The 20320-nt window shown below is 43.4% G+C and overlaps 1 protein-coding gene across 2 annotated transcripts in view; it reads right to left on the bottom strand.

Annotated features, from left to right (window-relative positions):
• Positions 1-20320, bottom strand: part of LOC112261469 (protein kinase C epsilon type-like) — a 201654-nt gene that overhangs the window by 84960 nt on the left and 96374 nt on the right. For both annotated transcript variants that reach the window (XM_042327327.1, XM_042327329.1), the window contains exons 3-6: positions 2949-3117; positions 1260-1294; positions 1020-1114; positions 798-927 (exon numbers count right to left, since the gene is read on the bottom strand). In XM_042327327.1, coding sequence (XP_042183261.1) covers positions 798-927; positions 1020-1114; positions 1260-1294; positions 2949-3117 — 429 coding nt within the window. The remainder of the gene's footprint in view (positions 1-797; positions 928-1019; positions 1115-1259; positions 1295-2948; positions 3118-20320) is intronic.

Below are 20320 nucleotides of genomic sequence, written 5' to 3'. Positions count from 1 at the left end.
AGCACCTTATACCACCCACCACTGCGACTTGTATGCTCTAGTCGGCTGGCCCTCGCTACATATTCGTCGCCAGACCCACTGGCTCCAGGTCATCTACAAGTCCATGCTAGGTAAAGCTCCGCCTTATCTCAGTTCACTGGTCACGATGGCAACACCCATCCGTAGCACGCGCTCCAGCAGGTGTATCTCACTGATCATCCCTAAAGCCAACACCTCATTTGGCCGCCTTTCGTTTCAGTTCTCTGCTGCCTGTGACTGGAACGAATTGCAAAAATCGCTGAAGTTGGAGACTTTTATCTCCCTCACCAACTTCAAACATCTGCTATCTGAGCAGCTAACCGATCGCTGCAGCTGTACATAGTCTATCGGTAAATAGCCCACCCATTTTTACCTCCCTCATCCCCATACTGTTTTTATTTATTTACTTTTCTGCTCTTTTGCACACCAATATCTCTACCTGTACATGACCATCTGATCATTTATCACTCCAGTGTTAATCTGCAAAATTGTAATCATTCGCCTACCTCCTCATGCCTTTTGCACACAATGTATATAGACTCTCTTTTTTTTCTACTGTGTTATTGACTTGTTAATTGTTTACTCCATGTGTAACTCTGTGTTGTCTGTTCACACTGCTATGCTTTATCTTGGCCAGGTCGCAGTTGCAAATGAGAACTTGTTCTCAACTAGCCTACCTGGTTAAATAAAGGTGAAAAAAAAAGTGTGTTTGTGTGTGTGTGTGTGTGTGCGCCTGTGGGTATGTTTGCGTGCGTGTGCATGTGTGTGTGCTGGCGTACCTTTGCATTGCAGCCCTTGTCTGAGCAGGCCCCACAGTAGCGATCCACAGTGGTCACAGAAGGTTAGGACTTTGAAGTTGTGAATACCAAACTTATGAGGCATGTTAACGCTGAACCGCTGGGATCCAACCTGCAGGGGGAGACAACGACCATTAACGATCACACAGTCACACCCTTAGATTGATTCACCTCATTATAACTCATATCTGGAATGATGCCTACCTCCTCTGGTGTGGTGTCCTCTTTGTCTTTCTTCATCCCAGCACATTTTGTGATGATGAGCTCGTGGCAGCGCTTATGGACTACACACGTGCACACTAGGAGACAACAGACAACTCAGTCAATCACTTTCATTTCAACACGTTAGTTGAGTTATCTGTTAAGGCCCTATTACTTATAGAGCGATGGGAATACACATTGGTGTGCAGATAGATGTAACACAGACATAGATATGATGGTTACCTTGACACTGGTAACCCTGTTTTCCAATCACACCCCTGTTGAGAGAGAGAAATGGTCACTCAATGAAACATACAGTCAGATTCAGAGTGGAACAGTATTAAGTTACGTCTGTGGAATTGTAAGTTATTACTTGGAATGAAGTGAATATATTTGGGCCGTCAAAGCTTTGTCACGTTCAACATGTATTTTTCTATGTTTTTGATTAGAAGTCACAATCTGGAATTTAAACAGCCTAACCCTGCTTTGCTGTAATGAATGGAAATTGAACCATTAAACAGCAGAACGTTTAAGAGGTTCCTGAGCCATAGCAGGGAGTTGGGCCACCTCTATAGGTGCTGTCAATGTAGCTATTGAGGGGGCTAAAATAGCCACAGCTGTGTGCTAACACTCCTTATCACCCCTGTCAGAGAAACAGGTCACATCATTATCACTCTGTTACACTTAGGGAGCGGCTGACAATGCTACAGTATACTGCAGTCAGTTAGGGACTATCTGACAATGCTACAGTATACCACAGCCAGTTAGGGACTATCTGACAATGCTACAGTATACCACAGCCAGTTAGGGACTATCTAACAATGCTACAGTATACTGCAGTCAGTTAGGGACTATCTGACAATGCTACAGTATACCACAGCCAGTTAGGGACTATCTAACAATGCTACAGTATACTGCAGTCAGTTAGGGACTATCTGACAATCCTACAGTATACCACAGCCAGTTAGGGAATATTTGACAATGGCTACAGTACACCACAGCCAGTTAGGGACTATTTGACAATGCTACAGTATACCACAGCCAGTTAGGGACTATTTGACAATGCTACAGTATACCACAGCCAGTTAGGGACTATTCGACAATGCTACAGTATACCACAGCCAGTTAGGGACTATTTGACAATGCTACAGTATACCACAGCCAGTTAGGGACTAGTTGACAATGCTACAGTACACCACAGCCAGTTAAGGACTATCTGACAATGCTACAGTATACCACAGCCAGTTAGGGACTATCTGACAATGCTACAGTATACCAAAGCCAATCTCAGGTCAGATACTGAGTTGGTTCACTAGAGAGAAAGGGTTCACTATTAGAAGTGGATGTCAGTGGGAGACAGACCATTGTGCACTACCATCAAGACTCATATCAGGAGATACTGTGTACTGTAACATCAACATGTAGGCAGGCAGTTCCCAGTTCTGCTTAGTTCAGACCAGGGCCCGTATGCACAAAGCCTCTCAGAGTAGGAGTGCTGATCTAGGATCACATTTGCCTTTTAGATCATAATGAATTTGATTATATGGACAGGCTGGGACATGATCCTAGATCAGCACTCCTACTCTGAGATGCTTTGTGCCTACGAGCCCAGATCAGACTCTTCTCACAGCCTTAAGACTCTGTGCCTCCTGGGTGTGCTCTGCAGTCATCTGTTAGGTCATAAGCCCTAGGAAGCAGTACTTGTCAGCTTGCAGCCGGTGCCATGAGTACTACAGATGTGTGCTTGTTTCATGTAGCTTGGTGCAAACAGGGAGCAGAGAACCGGCTGTAGTCTCCAGGATAAAGCTTCCACTGTAATGGTTAGCCTAGGGGCTTTTCCCACTGTCTCCATGGAAACACTGACAGACAAGAGCTCAGACCGCCCATGACCATGCATATAAAGGCTGAGGTAGGCATGTGTGTGTCTCTCACCATATAAAGTCTCTGCAGTGGGAGCAGTAGGTTGGCTGCCGCAGGTAGGTGGCCATGAACTTGTGTCCGTTGACCTGATGGACCCTCCTTCGTACGGCACCCTGCCTCTTCCTAGGCCGCATGCGCTCCCGAAACACACGCTCCTCAGCATTCTCACCGGAGCCTGGAGCTGGAGAAGCATATTATTAGTATACACTTCAGAATGGCACATGAAGAGACAGACAAGGAGGATGGTGCATTAACCTCCTTATCAAATCTATTCAAATCGCATTTATAAACAACAGGTGTAGACAAATGCTTACTTACGGACCCTTCCCAACAAGACGAAAATATAGAAAAAATGACAACGACAATAACTTGGCTACATAACCAGGGTACCAGTACAGAGTCGATGTGCAGGGGTACCAGGTGATAACTTGGCTATATAAACAGGGTACTAGTACAGAGTCAATGTGCAGGGGTACGAGGTGATAACTTGGCTATATAAACAGGGTACCAGTACAGAGTCAATGTGCAGGGGTACCAGGTGATAACTTGGCTATATAAACAGGGTACCAGTACAGAGTCAATGTGCAGGGGTACGAGATGATAACTTGGCTATAAAAACAGGGTACCAGTACAGAGTTGATGTGCAGGGGTACGAGGTGGTAACTTGGCTATATAAACTGGGTATCAGTACAGAGTCGATGTGCAGGGGTACCAGGTGATAACTTGGCTATATAAACAGGGTACCAGTACAGAGTCGATGTGCAGGGGTACGAGGTGATAACTTGGCTATATAAACAGGGTACCAGTACAGAGTCAATGTGCAGGGGTACCAGGTGATAACTTGGCTATATAAACACGGTACCAGTACAGAATCTTTTGTCTTGCCCATTCACCCACTGAATGGCACACATACACAATCCATATCTCAAGGCTTAAAAATCCTTCTTTTTAAAACCTGTTAAAGATAGGGCTGACTACTGCCCCCTTTGGAGGAATTGCGTGCCCATAGTAAACAGAAAAAAAATCGGTCAAAAATTGCTAATATATGCATATAATAATTATTATTGAATAGAAAACACTCTAAAGCTTCTAAAACCGTTCAAATTATGTCTCTATGTAAAGCAGAACTCTCAGGGCAGCCATTCTCCCAAACTCTCTCTTGGCAACAGAAAAGTTGGGACAAATTTGACGTCATCGCCCCCACCCTTCCCAACCAGCTACAGATCTGGGAACAGTTTCTATCTCTTCAGCGCGATGTCCCCTTTCAGTGGGGCCTGCCATTGTGAGAATCGCCAGTACAGAGTCAATGTGCAGGGGTACGAGGGTGATAACTTGGCTATATAAACGGTGATAATGTACTTATATAAACACGCGCTCCCTCGAGGTTTGGCGGGCTGAAACCTCCGGGTCACGCGAAAATACATGCACTTTCATGCGCACGTCGGGTCCGGAGCTCTCTTTGTTCCAAGATTCACCAAACGATGTAGGTTTGTCTGTTCACGCTAAGGATTGTTTTCTATGTTTAGAACATGCTAAAGCTCGATTCTGCACGTAGTTTGACCAGTTTAGTCGACATATAATATGTAATTTTGAAGTTTTGATGCGCATCCACTAGAATTTTGCCTGCATTTTGACCGGAATTTGTCGTGTTTGATAACCTAAAGACACAGACTTGAAAACCAAACGCAGTTTTTGGTAAGTATAACTCCTTCCACGTCTTCTGATCGAAGAACATCAAAGGTAAGGGAATATTTACGTGTTAATTATGGGTTTCTGTGGACTCCGAGATAGAGGAGACATAATGCTAATTTCTGAGCGCCGTCTCATATTATAGCCTAGTGAACGAATTCTGTAACGTTAAAAATAAATGTAACACAGCGGTTGCATTAAGAAGAAGTGTATCTTTCTAACTATATGTAGAACATGTATATTTAGTCAAAGTTTATGATGTGTATTGCTTGTTATCTGACGTTAGCTCCCGGCAGATATCATCATTTCTCCGGACATTTGAGTAGCATTTTTTGAACATGGCGTCATTGTAAACAGAGATTTATGGATATAAATGGCATATTATTGAAAAAAACATAAATGTACTGTGTAACATGTCCTATTACTGTCATCTGATGAAGATTTTCAAAAGGTTAGTGAATTATTTTTCTTTTAATCCTGCGGTTGTTGATTGCATATTTTGTTCAACGTGGCTAATTCAAATTAGCTGTGTCTTTGGTGGTGGTTTGACATAAATATGTGCTATGTTTTCGCCGTAAAACATTTTAGAAATCTGACTTGCTGGCTAGATGAACAAGGTGTTTATCTTTCATTTGAGCTATTGGACTTGTTAATGTGTGGAGGTTAAATATTTCTAAGAATATTTTTGCGTTCCATGCGCCACGTCCCAGTTAACGTCGGTTCCCAAAGGGGAACCCGAATCCGTAACAGGTTTTAACCTGTCTCCCCCCCTTCATCTACACTGACAGAAGTTGGGTTAACAAGTGACATCAATAAGGGATCATAGCTTTCACCTGGATTCACCTGGTCAGTCTATGTCATGGAAAGAGCAGTTGTTCCTAATGTTTAGTACACTCAGCATATGTGTTGTATGTAGCTAGGTGCAGATCTGCTGAGGTCTGGATCAATGGATTGACCGGGTAGGCTGTGACACAGAGCAACCATGTTGGAGACCTGTCAGCTCTACTCACCAGGGTAGCAGACAAGGTAACGCGCAGGGCTGCACAGGACTGCTCACACTCCCACTCTCGCTCTCGATTTCTCTCTCACACAGCCTCACACACTTACGCACAGCCTCACAGAGCCTCACAGACTCACACAGCCTCACAGAGCCTCACAGACTCACACAGCCTCACACACTTATGAACAGCCTCACACACTTATGAACAGCCTCACACACTTACGTACAGCCTCAGAGCCTCACATACTCACACATTTATGAACAGCCTCACACACTTACACACAGCCTCACAGAGCCTCACATACTCATACACTTATGAACAGCCTCACACACTTACACACAGCCTCACACACTTACGCACAGACTCACACAGCCTCACACACTTACACACAGCCTCACACACTTACGCACAGACTCACACAGCCTCACACACTTACGCACAGTCTCACACACTTACGCACAGTCTCACACACTTATGCACAGCATCACAGTCTAACACCTTATGCACAGCAAAACTCATTCACGAGCCTCACATACTCATACACACACATAAACAGCCTCACACACACACACACACCTCACACACACACACACAGACTCACACACCTCACACACTTACACACACACACACACAGCCTCACACACACACACACACACACACACACACACACTGTACAGAAAATAAAAGTGTAACAGTCTTTCTCTCCTGGAAAACTGATTATGGAAGCATACCCTGTGGAACTTAGGTTTACATAAACACTGCACAAACATACTGTCAGCGCAGGGGGCGGGAGGGAGGGAGGAAGGGAGGGAGGAAGGGAGGGAATGTGTTACTGGTAGGTGACAGGTACACAGTCCCCAAACACATGGTCTGGTAGGTCACAGCCCCCACATGGTCTGGTACACAGTCCCCTGCCGCATGGTCTGGTAGTTCACAGTTCACCCACATGGTCTGGTAGTTCACACACACTGGTAGTTCACAGCCCCCACCACATGGTCTGGTAGTTCACAGCCCCCACCACATGGTCTGGTAGTTCAATGCCCCCTGCCACATGGTCTTTCTCCCCTGGACATGGTCTTAGTTCAAGAGCCCCCCTGCCACATGGTCTGGTAGGTGACTTAGGTTTACATTACCCTGCCACATGGTCTATAGTTCAGCAGCCCCCACATGCCACATGGTCTGGTAGTTCAAAGCCCCCTTCCACATGGTCTGGTAGGTGACAGCCCCCTGCCACATGGTCTGGTAGGTCAAGCCCCCTGCCACATGGTCTGGTAGTGACAGGTCTGGTAGGTCACAGGTCTGGTAGTTTACCCCCTGCCACATGGTCTGGTAGTTCAAAGTCACAGGTCCCCCCCTGCCACATGGTCTGGTAGTTCAAAGCCCCCTGCCACATGGTCTGGTAGTTCAAAGCCCCCTGCCACATGGTCCCCCCCTGCCACATGGTCTGGTAGTTCACAGCCCCCTGCCACATGGTCTGGTAGTTCCACAGCCCCCCCTGCCACATGGTCTGGTAGTTCACAGCCCCTGCCACATGGTCCCCCCCTGCCACATGGTCTGGTAGGTGACAGCCCCCTGCCACATGGTCTGGTAGGTCACAGCCCCCTGCCACATGGTCTGGTAGTTCAAAGCCCCCTGCAACATGGTCTGGTAGGTGACAGCCCCCTGCCACATGGTCTGGTAGTTTACAGCCCCCTGCCACATGGTCTGGTAGTTCAAAGCCCCTGCCACATGGTCTGGTAGGTGACAGCCCCCTGCCACATGGTCTGGTAGGTCACAGCCCCCTGCCACATGGTCTGGTAGTTCAAAGCCCCCTGCAACATGGTCTGGTAGGTGACCTCCCCTGCCACATGGTCTGGTAGTTCAAAGCCCCCTGCAACATGGTCTGGTAGGTCACAGCCCCCTGCCACATGGTCTGGTAGTTCAAAGCCCCCTGCAACATGGTCTGGTAGTTGACAGCCCCCTGCCACATGGTCTGGTAGTTCAAAGCCCCCTGCCACATGGTCTGGTAGTTCAAAGCCCCTGCCACATGGTCTGGTAGGTGACAGCCCCCTGCCACATGGTCTGGTAGTTCACAGCCCCCTGCCACATGGTCTGGTAGTTCAAAGCCCCTGCCACATGGTCTGGTAGGTGACCTCCCCCTGCCACATGGTCTGGTAGGTCACAGCCCCCTGCCACATGGTCTGGTAGTTCACAGCCCCCTGCCACATGGTCTGGTAGTTCACAGCCCCCTGCCACACATGGTCTGGTAGTTCACAGCCCCCTGCCACATGGTCTGGTAGTTCACAGCCCCCTGCCACATGGTCTGGTAGTTCACAGCCCCCTGCCACATGGTCTGGTAGTTCACAGCCCCTGCCACATGGTCTGGTAGTTCACAGCCCCCTGCCACATGGTCTGGTAGTTCACAGCCCCCTACCACATGGTCTGGTAGTTCACAGCCCCCTACCAAATGGCCTGGTAGTTCACAGCCCCCTGCCACATGGTCTGGTAGGTCACAGCCCCCTGCCAACATGGTCTGGTAGGTGACCGCCCCCTGCCACATGGTCTGGTAGGTCACAGCCCCCTGCCACATGGTCTGGTAGTTCACAGTCCCCTGCCACATGGTCTGGTAGTTCAAAGCCCCCTGCCACATGGTCTGGTAGTTCACAGCCCCCTGCCACATGGTCTGGTAGGTCACAGCCCCCTACCACATGGTCTGGTAGTTCACAGCCCCCTGCCACATGGTCTGGTAGGTCACAGCCCCCTGCCACATGGTCTGGTAGTTCAAAGCTCCCTGCCACATGGTCTGGTAGGTGACAGCCCCCTGCCACATGGTCTGGTAGGTCACAGCCCCCTGCCACATGGTCTGGTAGTTCACAGCCCCCTGCCACATTGTTATTTTCTGATAACCAAATGGTGTAGTGGTTGACTGACTTGTGTGAGACAAGCTGTAGAAGCGGTGGGATCTCAAATCAAACCAAATCAACGTTTATTTGTCACGTGTGCCGAATACAACAGGTGCCGACCCTACAGTGAAATGCTTACTTACAGGTTCTAACCAATATTGCAAAAAAGGTGTTAGATGAACAATAGGTAAGTAAAGAAATAAAACAACAGTAAATACACAGGCTATACACAGTAGCGAGGCTATAAAAGTAGCGAGGCTACATACAGACACCGGTTACTCAGGCTGATATAGGTAGTTGGTACATGTAGATATGGTTAAAGTGACTATGCATAGATGATGAACAGAGAGTAGCAGTAGCGTAAAGAGGGGTTGGCGGGTGGTGGATGGCAGGACACAATGCAGATAGCCCGGTTAGCCAATGTGATCTAGGTCTATACGAGCGATTTAGACAGACAGGTAGACAGACACAACTCCAGTTCCCCCAAGGTATTAGCACCACAGGAGGTTGGTGTCACCTTAATTGGGGAGGATGGGGTTGTGGTAATGGCTGGAATGGAATCAGTGTATCAAATACATCAAACACATTGTTTCCACATGGTTTCCATGTGTTCTATGCCATTCCATTTGCTCCGATCCAGACATTATTATGAGCGGTCGTCCCCTCAGCAGCCTCCACTGATTAGCACAGTGCTGGCCATATTACTGTTGAGTAAGACCACAGGTGTGCTTGCACTGTAGTAAAGTCCCTGCCTGTCTTCCTGCCTCAACACAATACACTGACTGACACAGTTTGGTTTCTGGGGTCAACGAAGGCCGTGTGCAATTTACCTGTAACCAGGAGCAACAGCTGCACAATTTACAAACATATATTATGATAAATAGATTTTAAACTTGTATCTCATTATGGTAATTGATGAAATATGCATAGCCAGATGTAATTGTAATGGCTTAGCAGATAATAAGAAAAGATTAACAATATTTACCTGGCTTAAAGAGAAGGAATATAATATTTATTTTTTACAGGAAACTCGTTCAACAATTTTAGAAGAAGTTGTGTGGAAAAAGGACTGTGGGGTGAAATATACTTCTCCCATGGGCAAAGAAACTCAAAAGAGGTGATGACATTAATTAACTGTAATTTTGATCCGAATGTGCAAATTCTCCAAACAGATCCCCAAGGTAGATGTATGATATTAAATATGTTATTGGACCATATATAGATAAAACCTTTACGGACCAAATAATGATGATCCACATTTCTTTGGAAATACATTTAATAAATGATCAACCCTGCAAGCAATACAAGACTCTATTATTATGGTGGGAGATTATAATACTATTTTAAATACCTCAATGGACCGTAAAGTAAAATCACTCTATAAACACTATCACCCTCATGCACGTAAGGAAATCACGAATATCATGGATATATTGGAACTAGTGGATATATGGAGGCTAAAATATCCTGACCTTGTGAGATATACAGTTTACATACACCTTAGCCAATACATTTAAACTCAGTTTTTCACAATTCCTGACATTTAATCCCAGAAAATAATTCCCTGTTTTAGGTCATTTAGGATCACCACTTTACTTTAAGAATTTGAAATGTCAGAATAATAAGTAGAGAGAATGATTTATTTCAGCTTTTACTTCTTTCATCACATTCCCAGTGGGTCAGAAGTTTACATACACTCAATTAGTATTTGGTAGCATTGCCTTTAAATTGTTTAACTTTTGGCCCATTAACTTTAACTTTTGGCCCATTCCTCCTGACAAAGCTGGTGTAACTGAGTCAGGTTTGTAGGCCTCCTAGCTCGCACACGCTTTTCAGTTCTGCCCACAAATTTTCTATGGGATTGAGGTCAGGGCTTTGTGATGGCCACTCCAATACCTTGACTTTGTTGTCCTTAAGCAATTATGCCACAACTGTGGAAGTATGCTTGGGGTCATTGTCCGTTTGGTAGACCCATTTGCGATCAGGCTTTAACTTCCTGACTGATGTCTTGAGATGTTGCTTCAATATATCCACATAATTTTTCTCCCTCATGATGCCATCTATTTTGCTGCATGATGCTGCCAGCCCTGTGCTTCACAGTTGGTATGGTGTTCTTTGGCTTGCAAGCATGCCCCTTTTTCCTCCAAACATAACGATGGTCATTATAGCCAAACAGTTCTATTTTTGTTTCATCAGACCAGAGGACATTTCTCAAAAAAGTTTGATCTTTATGTGCACTTCCAAACCGTAGTCTGCCTTTTTTTTGGCGGTTTTGGAGCAGTGGCTTCTTCCTTGCTGAGTGGCCTTTCAGGTTATGCCGATATCCACTTTACTGTGGATATAGATACTTTTGTACCTGTTTCCCCCAGCATCTTCACAAGGTCCTTTGCTGTTGTTCTGGGTTTGATTTGCACTGTTCACACCAAAGTACGTTCATCTCTAGGAGACAGAACACATCTCCTTCCTGAGCGGTATGACGGCTGCGTGGTCCCATGGTGTTTATACTTGCGTAATATTATTTGTGCAGATGAACGCAGCACCTTCAGGCATTTGGAAATTGCTCCCAAGGATGAACCAGGCTTGTGGAGGTCTGAGTCTGAGTTCTTGGCTGATTTCTTTTGGTTTTCCCATTATGTCAAGCAAAGAGGCACTGAGTTTGAAGGTAGGCCTTGAAATACATCCACAGGTAGAAGCTTCTAAAGCCATGACATCATTGTCTGGAATTTTCCAAGCTGTTTAAAGGCACAGTCAACTAAGTGTATGTAAACTTCTGACTTACTGGAATTGTGATACAGTCAATTATAAGTGAAATAATATGTCTGTAATCAATTGTTGGAAAAATGACTTGTGTCATGCACAAAGTTGATGTCCTAACCGACTTGCCAAAACTATAGTTTGTTAACAAGAAATTTGTGGAGTGGTTGAAAAAAGAGTTTTAATGACTCCAACCTAAGTGTATGTTAACTTCCGACTTCAACTTTACATGGCGGAGGCTTGTTGGGGAATAATCAGAATTGGTTGGTAACATAGGTAAGATGTTTTATATTCATCATATGTTTGTAAGTTACTTCTCATCAAGAATGTTATTTTTGTATAATACTGTGGCAGGGTTGCAGTATCTGTTCTATGTCAAGACTAAGTTGCATAGAGGGGAGAGGTCAATGTATCATCATGTGTAAACATGTCTTTTGCTCCACTGTGTCTGTGTGCCAGTCACTCCCTACTTTTCCCATCGGGGATGGCAGTGTCTGGAATCATTCTATGCTCTCTGTGAGCTTGTCCAGGATTGGTTGTATTTAGAGATGGTTGTATCTAAATGACAATTTGATATATGCCTGTTGATATGGAGGATTGGTTTATGGTTCTAGGGTTTGAGTAAGGAGACAAAGCTGAACGATTTATTATGTCTATGCTGTCTGACTATGTGTGTTCTTTGCTATTAAAGGATCGCTGTAACAGTTTTCTTTAGGTGAAGTAGAGGCGGACCAAAACGCAGCGTGATTATATTGATTCATGTTTAATAAACACGAACACTACAAAACAATAAACGTGGAAAACCAAAAACAGCCCTGTCTGGTGCAAAACACAGAGACAGGAACAATCACCCACAAAACCCAACACAAAACAGGCTACCTAAATATGGTTCCCAATCAGAGACAATGACTAACACCTGCCTCTGATTGAGAACCATATCAGGCCAAACATAGAAATAGACAAACCAGACACACAACATAGAATGCCCACCCAGCTCACGTCCTGACCAACACTAAAACAAGGAAAACACATACGAACGATGGTCAGAACGTGACAATCGCAGTTGCAATGCAGAAGGGGCTCTCAGAGAATTCATTGATAGACACTGAATCGATCTGAGAGTCACAGGGTTGTGATAGAGCTCATATAATTAAAGATGGACTTTGATAACTAACTCTGACTTGTGTGTGGCTTGCGCTCATGATTTGGTAAATAGAGGAAATTTCCACAACAGGCTCAATCAAGCTAGTCTTCTTGACTACTTTCTTATATCAGTCTCGTTGGCACCAAAAGTTTAAAAAGTGTTGATAGAGGGCAGAATGCGATCGGACCATCAGATAATTGGCATATACAATACTCTTACTGAATTTCCACGTGGGTGAAGATATTGGAAATTGAATCAAAGCATATTGGATGATAACTTTTTAACTAGGACAGAGGAATTTATAACATACTTTTTCCAACATAATATAGGTACTTCAGATCCCCTTATTGTATGGGACATTTTTAAATGTGCCTTTAGAGGCCATGCAATTGAGTACTTATCTATAAAACAAAAGCAATGTAGGTCAAAAGAGTCCATATTTTATCAAAGGAAATAGAAGGTCTAACAGAACAGATAGATCACAATAAAACTGTACTGTAGAGGCTCAGAATATGTTAGAGGAAAAAGATATCGGGGAATATATTATAAAAATAAAGCAAACTTAATGGAATATGCGTAAAAATGCATCAAATTTTTGTTAATCTTCAACAGAAATGTTACCAAAAATAATTTACTGAAACTTGTTACAAATGACGAAGTCATCTATGATTCACCAAATTATATTTTGAAAGCGGAAGCAAAGTACTTTAAACATATGTTTTAATTTTAGTCTCCTCCATCTCCTCTAATAATCGAAGGTATTTTGTATGGATTTTTGTTTATTAATAATGTAAAATGAACAGCTGTATAGAAAGCCTCATGTGAAGGTGAAATTACATAGGATGAACTTATTGATGCAATTAAAGCCTTTAAGTCTGGGCAAACTCCAGGGCTGGATGGCATACCAGTTGAGATATACCAAACCGTTTTTGATATACTCAGAGGACCGTTATTATTCATGTTTTAACCAATCCTATGAAAATGGTAGATTATCGGACACTCAACAAGAAGGTCTGATTTCATTATTACTGAAAAGGGATACAATTGGTAAATATAAAGACCCAGTCCATTAAAACAATTAAAGCCACCTTACACTTTAGTGTTGTGATGCAAACATTCTAGCAAAATGTATAGCTCGTAAGAATTTTTTAAATTTTTTTATTATTCATTATTTTATTATTCATCTAATCAGACAGGTTTTTTACATGGACGATACATTGGAGATAATTTAAGAAAAGTACTGGAAACAATAGAACACTATGAACAATCAGGGAAACTATAGCTGACTTTGAAAAGGCTTTTGATAAAGTACGACTGGAATTTATATATAAATGCCTGGAACATTAACATTTTGGAGAATCTCTTATAAAATGGGTTAAAGTCATGTATAGTAACCCCAGGTGTAAAATAGTAAACAATGGCTAGTTTTCAGAAAGTTTAACACGTTCAAGAGGAGTAAACAAGGTGGTCCACTATCGGCATATCTATTTATTATGGCTATCAAAATGTTATCTATTAAAATCAGATCCAACAATAATAAGGGGTTATTAAGGGGTTAGAAATCCAGGGGTAAAAAACAAAGGTGTCATTGTGCACTGCTGATAAATGTTTTCTTTTAATTCCAAAATTCAAATAAACTCAAATGTACCAATAGTTTAAAAAAAAACTATATATATAAAAAAATAGAAAAGTATAATCTTTGTAAATGATATCATAAATAGGACTGGATGAGTTATGTCGCACATGCAGCTAACAAAAATATATGGAAATGTCTACTCTAACCAAAATTACAACCAACTAATAGCAGCATTACCACAAACATGGAAGAGGAAAGTGGATGGGGGAAAAAATAAGGAACTTGTCTGTCGGTCCTGCATTAAAGACTATAATTGGTTAAAGAAAATTGTGACGAATAAAAAAGTATACCAGTTTAATTGAAGGACCAAAAATTGGACAGCTGTGCCATGCAAAATAGTTGGGAAGAGATTTTCGACATACTGAATCCATGGCACATTGTTTATGAACTGATACGCAAAACGACACAAAATTCACAACTTTGAATTTTCCATTTAAATTAAAGGAAATTCTTGCAACCAATCAAATGTTATAGATATATATATAAAACGAAAAAGTGGTGCGTGCATATGTATTCACACCTTTGCTATGAAGCCCCTAAATAAGATCTGGTGCAATCAATTACCTTCAGAAGTCACATAATTAGAATCTGCAACACCACTAAGCAATGGACACCACCAAGCAAGTGAGACTATGAAGACCAAGGAGCTCTCCAAACAGGTCAGGGTCAAAGTTATGGAGAAGTACAGATCAGGGTTGAAAATTTGAACATCCCACGGAGCAGCACTAAATCCATTATAAAAAAAATTGAAAGAATATGGCACCACAACAAACCTGCAAAGAGAGAGCTGCCCACCAAAACCCACGGACCAGGCAAGGAGGGCATTAATCAGAGAGGCAACAAAGAGACTAAAGATAACCCTGAAGAAGCTGCAAAGTGCCACAGCTGAGATTGGAGTATATGTCCATTGGACCACTTTAAGCCGTACACTCCACAGAGCTGGGCTTTAAGGAAGAGTGGCCAGAATAAAATAAGCAAACATGTTTGGTGTTCACCAAAAGACATGTGGGAGACTCCCCAAACATATGGAAGACGGTACTCTGGCCAGACTAAAATTGAGCTTTTTGGCCATCAAGGAAAACACTACGTATGGCGTAACCTCAACACCTCTCATCACCCCGAGAAAACCATCAGTGAAGCATGGTGTTGGCAGCATCATGCTGTGGGGATGTTTTTCATCACAGGGACTGGGAAACTGGTCAGAATTGAAGGAATGATGGATGGTGCTAAATACAGGGAGATTCTTGAGGGAAACCTGTTTCAGTCTTCCAGAGATTTGAGACTGGGATGGAGGTTCACCTTCAAGCAGGACAATGACCCTAGGAATACTGCTAAATCAGTTTAAGGGGAAACAGTTACATATCTTGGAATGGCCTAGTCAAAGCCCAGACCTCAATCCAATTGAGAATCTGTGGTATGACTTAAAGATTGCTGTACACAAGCGGAACCCAGCCAACTTGAAGGAGCTTGAGTAACTTTGAGTTGAAGAATGGGCAAAAATCCCAGTGGCTAGATGTGCTAAGTTTATGGAGACATACCCCAAGAGACTTGCAGCTGTAATTGCTGGAAAAGGTGGCTCTACAAAGTATTGACTTTGGGGGGTGAAAAGTTATGCACGCTCAAGTTTTCAGTTTTTTGTGTGTTATTTCATGTTTGTTTCACAATAAAAAAATATTTTGCATCTTCAAAGTGGTAGGCATGTTGTGTAAATTAAATGATACAAACCCCTCAAAAATCCAATTTAATTCCAGGCTGTAAAGCAACAAAATAGGAAAAATGCAAGGGGGGTGAATACTTTCGCAAGCCACTGTATGTATGTATATACGGTACCAGTCAAAGGTTTGTTAATACACACCTACTCATTCAAGGGGTTTTCTTTACTTGTACTATTTTTTACATTGTAGAAAAATAGTGAATACATCAAAACTATGAAATAACACATGGAATCATGTAGTGTTAAAACCTCCGCCCATTTTATTCAATTTTCGCCTAAAATGACATACCCAAATCTAACTGCCTGTAGCTCAGGCCCTGAACCAAGGATATGCATATTCTTGGTACCATTTGAAAGGAAACACTTTGAAGTTTGTGGAAATGTGAAAGGAATGTAGTAGAATATAAGACAATGGATCTGGTAAAATATAATACTAAGAAAAAAACAACTGTTTACCATAATCTTTAAAATGCAAGAGAAAGGCCATTATCTATTATTCCAGCCCAGGTGCAATTTAGATTTTGGCCACTCGATGTCAGCAGTGTATGTGCAAAGTTTTAGACCGATCCAATGAACCATTTCATTTCTGTTCAAAATGTTGTATCAAGACTGCCCAAATGTGCCTAATTTGTTTATTAATAACTTTTCATGTTCAAAATTGTGCACTCTCCTCAAACAATAGCATGGTATTATTTCACTGTAATAGCTACTGTAAATTGAACAATGTAGTTAGATTAACAACAATTGAAGCTTTCTGCCAATATCAGAGATGTCTATGTCCTGGGAACTTTTCTTGTTACTTACAACCTCATGCTAATCACATTAACCCTACATTAGCCTACTCATCCCAAACCATCTCAATTGGGTTGAGGTCGGGTGATTGTGGAGACCAGGTCATCTGATGCAGCACTCCATCACTCTCCTTCTTCGTCAAGTAGCCCATACACAGCCTGGAGGTGGATTGGGCCATTGTCCAGTTGAAAAACAAATAACAGTCCCACTAAGTGCAAACAGATGGGATGGCGTATTGCTGCAGAATGCTGTGGTAGCCATGCTGGTTAAGTGTGCCTTGAATTCTAAATAAATCAAAGACAGTGCCGGGGCGGCAGGGTAGCCTAGTGGTTAGAGCGTTGGACTAGTAACTGAAAGGTTGCAAGTTCGAATCCCCGAGCTGACAAGATACAAATCTGTCATTCTGCCCCTGAACAGGCAGTTAACCCACTGTTCCTAGGCTGTCATTGAAAATAAGAATTTGTTCTTAACTGACTGTAAAATAAAATAAAAAACCAGCAAAGCACCCCCACACCATCATTCCTCCTCCATGCTTCAGAGTGGGAACCAAATATGTGGAGATCATCTGTTCACCTTATCTGCGTCTCACAAAGACACAGCGGTTGGAACCAACAATCTCAAATTTGGACTCATCAGACCAAAGCACAGATTTACACCGATCTAATGTCTATTGCTTGAGGTTCTTGACCCAAGCAAGTGTCCTTTAATAGTGGTTTCTTTGCCGCAATTTGACCATGAAGGCCTGATTCACTCAGTCTCCTTTGAACAATTGATGTTGAGATGTGTCTGTTACTTGAACTCTGTGAAGCATTAATTTTGGCTGCAATTTCTGAGGCTGATAACTGTAATGAAATTATCCTCTGCAGTAGAGGTAACTCTGGGTCTTCATGGCAGTCCTCATGAGAGCCAGTTTCATCATATAGCTTGATGGTTTTTGCGACTGCACTTGAAGAAACTTGAAAAGTTCTTGACATTTTCCGGATTGACTGACCTCCATGTCTTAAAGTTTTGATGGACTTTCATTTCTCTTTGCTTATTTGAGCTGTTCTTGCCATAATATGGACTTGGTCTTTTACCAAATATGGCTATCTTCTGTATACCACCCCTACCTTGTCACAACACAACACTACATTAAGAACTAAAACAATTACACAAATTAACTTTTAACAAAGCACACCTGGTAATTGAAATGCATTCCAGATGACTACCTCGTGAAGCTGGTTGAGAGAATGACAAAAGTGTGCAAAGCTGTCATCAAGGCAAAGGGTGGCTACTTTGAGGAATCTCAAATATAAAATACATTTGGATTTGTTTAACACTTTTATGGTTACTACATGATTCCATATGTGTTATTTCATAGTTTTAATGTCTTGACTATTATACTACAGTGTATATATATATATATATAATAGTAAAAATAAAGAAAAACCCTGTAATGGGTGTGTCCAAACATTTGACTGCAATACAAGCCCTGCCATATCCAATGACTGTCAGAGCCGGTGTAGTAGGATTCAGTCTTGCTCCTGTATTGACACTTTTTCTGTTTGATGGCTCGTCGGAGGTCGTAGCGGGACTTCTTATAAGCGTCCGGATGCCGCTGCTTGAAAGCGGCAGCTGTAATCCATTGTGTCTGGTTGGGACGTATGTATGTATGTACGGTTACTGTGGGGATGACCATGGAAACCCATTTCATGAAGCTCCCAATGAACAGTTCTTGTGCTGACATTGCTTCCAGAAGCAGTTTGGAAGTCGATTGTGAATGTTGCAGGACAGACGATTTTTACGTGCTCCGCACTTCAGGTCCCGTTCTCTGAGCTTGTGTGGCCTACCACTTTGCGGCTGAGCCGTTGTTGCTCCTAGATGTTTCCACTTCACAATAACAGCACTTACAGTTGCCTGGGGCAGCTCTAGCAGGGCAGAAAATTTGATGAACTGACTTGTTGGAAAGGTGGCATCCTATGACGGTGACACGTTGAAAGTCACTGAGCTCTTCAGTAAGGCCATTCTACTGCCTAAGTTCGTCTATGGAGATTGCATGGCTGTGTGAGCAATTTTATACACCTGTCAACAACAGGTGTGGCTGAAATAGCCGAATCCACTCATTTGAAAGGGTGTCCACATACTTTTGTATATACAGTGTATGGTATGTATGTCAGCCTGCCTGCCTGTTTTCCTCATGACAAGTCCTGACAGACATGTCTGGTCACATGAGTAGAGGTTTCCCAGACTTCCTTTTGTTCAGTCCTGCTGTGCAGTCCTACTAACTAATCTGATTTAGTCAAACATGACCCCTAAAGCTAATCACAGACTCCTCTCCTCACTGAACTATGTACAAGACAGAGAGAGCGAGAGTGAGATACAGCCAACCTCTAGCAGAGAAGGGGAGGAGAAAAGGAAAGCCAGAGTAGGGGATTTTTAAAATGTATTTTCCAGGTAAGTTGACTGAGAACACATTCTCATTTACAGCAAAAACCTGAGGAATAAGAAGATGAATGAGCCAATTAGAAATATGGGGTGACTATGATTGTATGAGATTGGGAATTTAGCCAGGACAACAGGCTTAACAGCCCTACTCTTACAATAAGTGCCATGGGATCTTTAGTAACCACAGAGAGTCAGGACATCCATTTAACATCTCATCCGAAAGACAGCACTCTACACAGGATAATGTCCCCAATCACTTTCCTGGGGTATTGGGATATTTTTTAGACCAGAGGAAAGAGTGCCTCCTACTGGCCCTCCAACAGCTTCTAGTCTCCCATCCAGGTATTGACAAGGACCAGCCCTGCTTAGCTTCAGAGACAAGAAAGCAGTAGGATGCAGGGTGGTATTCTGCTGGTCAGGGGAGAGTAGGGGAGAGAGGGGAGAGTAGGAAAGAGGCAGACAGCATGTATGCGTTTAACACCATTCTCCCCTACATTGTATCTTACTAGGACCTTCCTCACTCTAAAGGGCATGATGAGTTCCAACTCCAGAGTGGAGAAACCAACTCTCAGACCCACACTGTCCCAGTATGGAGAGGAGAAACCAACCCTCAGACCCACACTGTCCCAGTATGGAGAGGAGAAACCAACCCTCAGACCCACACTGTCCCAGTATGGAGAGGAGAAACCATCCCTCAGACCCACACTGTCCCAGTATGGAGAGGAGAAACCAACCCTCAGACCCACACTGTCCCAGTATGGAGAGGAGAAACCAGCCCTCAGACCCACACTGTCCAAGTATGGAGAGGAGAAACCAACCCTCAGACCCACACTGTCCCAGTATGGAGAGGAGAAACCAACACATTGCACCTCACATCCCTGCTCTCATTCTCACCCCCACGGTGTGAATTTGTCTGCCTGTGTGTGCATGCGTGCATCTGTGTCACCGTGCACGTACTTGTGTGTTTGTGTCACTGAGTGTGTGTATGTGTGTGTGTTGCCGTCACCGTGGGCATGTGTCAGGCTGTGTGTGTGTGTCACTGTAACAGTGGGTGTGTGTTAGGCTCTGTGTGTGTGTGTGTGTGTGTGTGTGTGTGTGTGTGTGTGTGTGTGTGTGTGTGTGTCACTGACTGTGTGTGTTTTTGTGTGTGTTGACCTGATAAATGCCCAGCCCAGTCTATCTGTGACAGTTGTCCCATCTGTAGCCCTTGGCCAGACATAAGGATGGCCAGGGAGGCTGTGGAGAGGAAGAATTAGTGGATGACTAAGGTATGACGAAGTGGATGGCTTTGGGGAGGACTTAGTGGATAAGTTAGTGGATAACTTAGGGGATGACTTAGTGGAGAGTT

This window comes from Oncorhynchus tshawytscha, linkage group LG01 (genome assembly GCF_018296145.1).
Source record: "Oncorhynchus tshawytscha isolate Ot180627B linkage group LG01, Otsh_v2.0, whole genome shotgun sequence".
Classification (NCBI taxonomy): Eukaryota; Metazoa; Chordata; class Actinopteri; order Salmoniformes; family Salmonidae; genus Oncorhynchus; species Oncorhynchus tshawytscha.
Note: the sequence above shows the minus strand (reverse complement) of the source record. Positions and strands in the feature narration are given on the sequence as shown.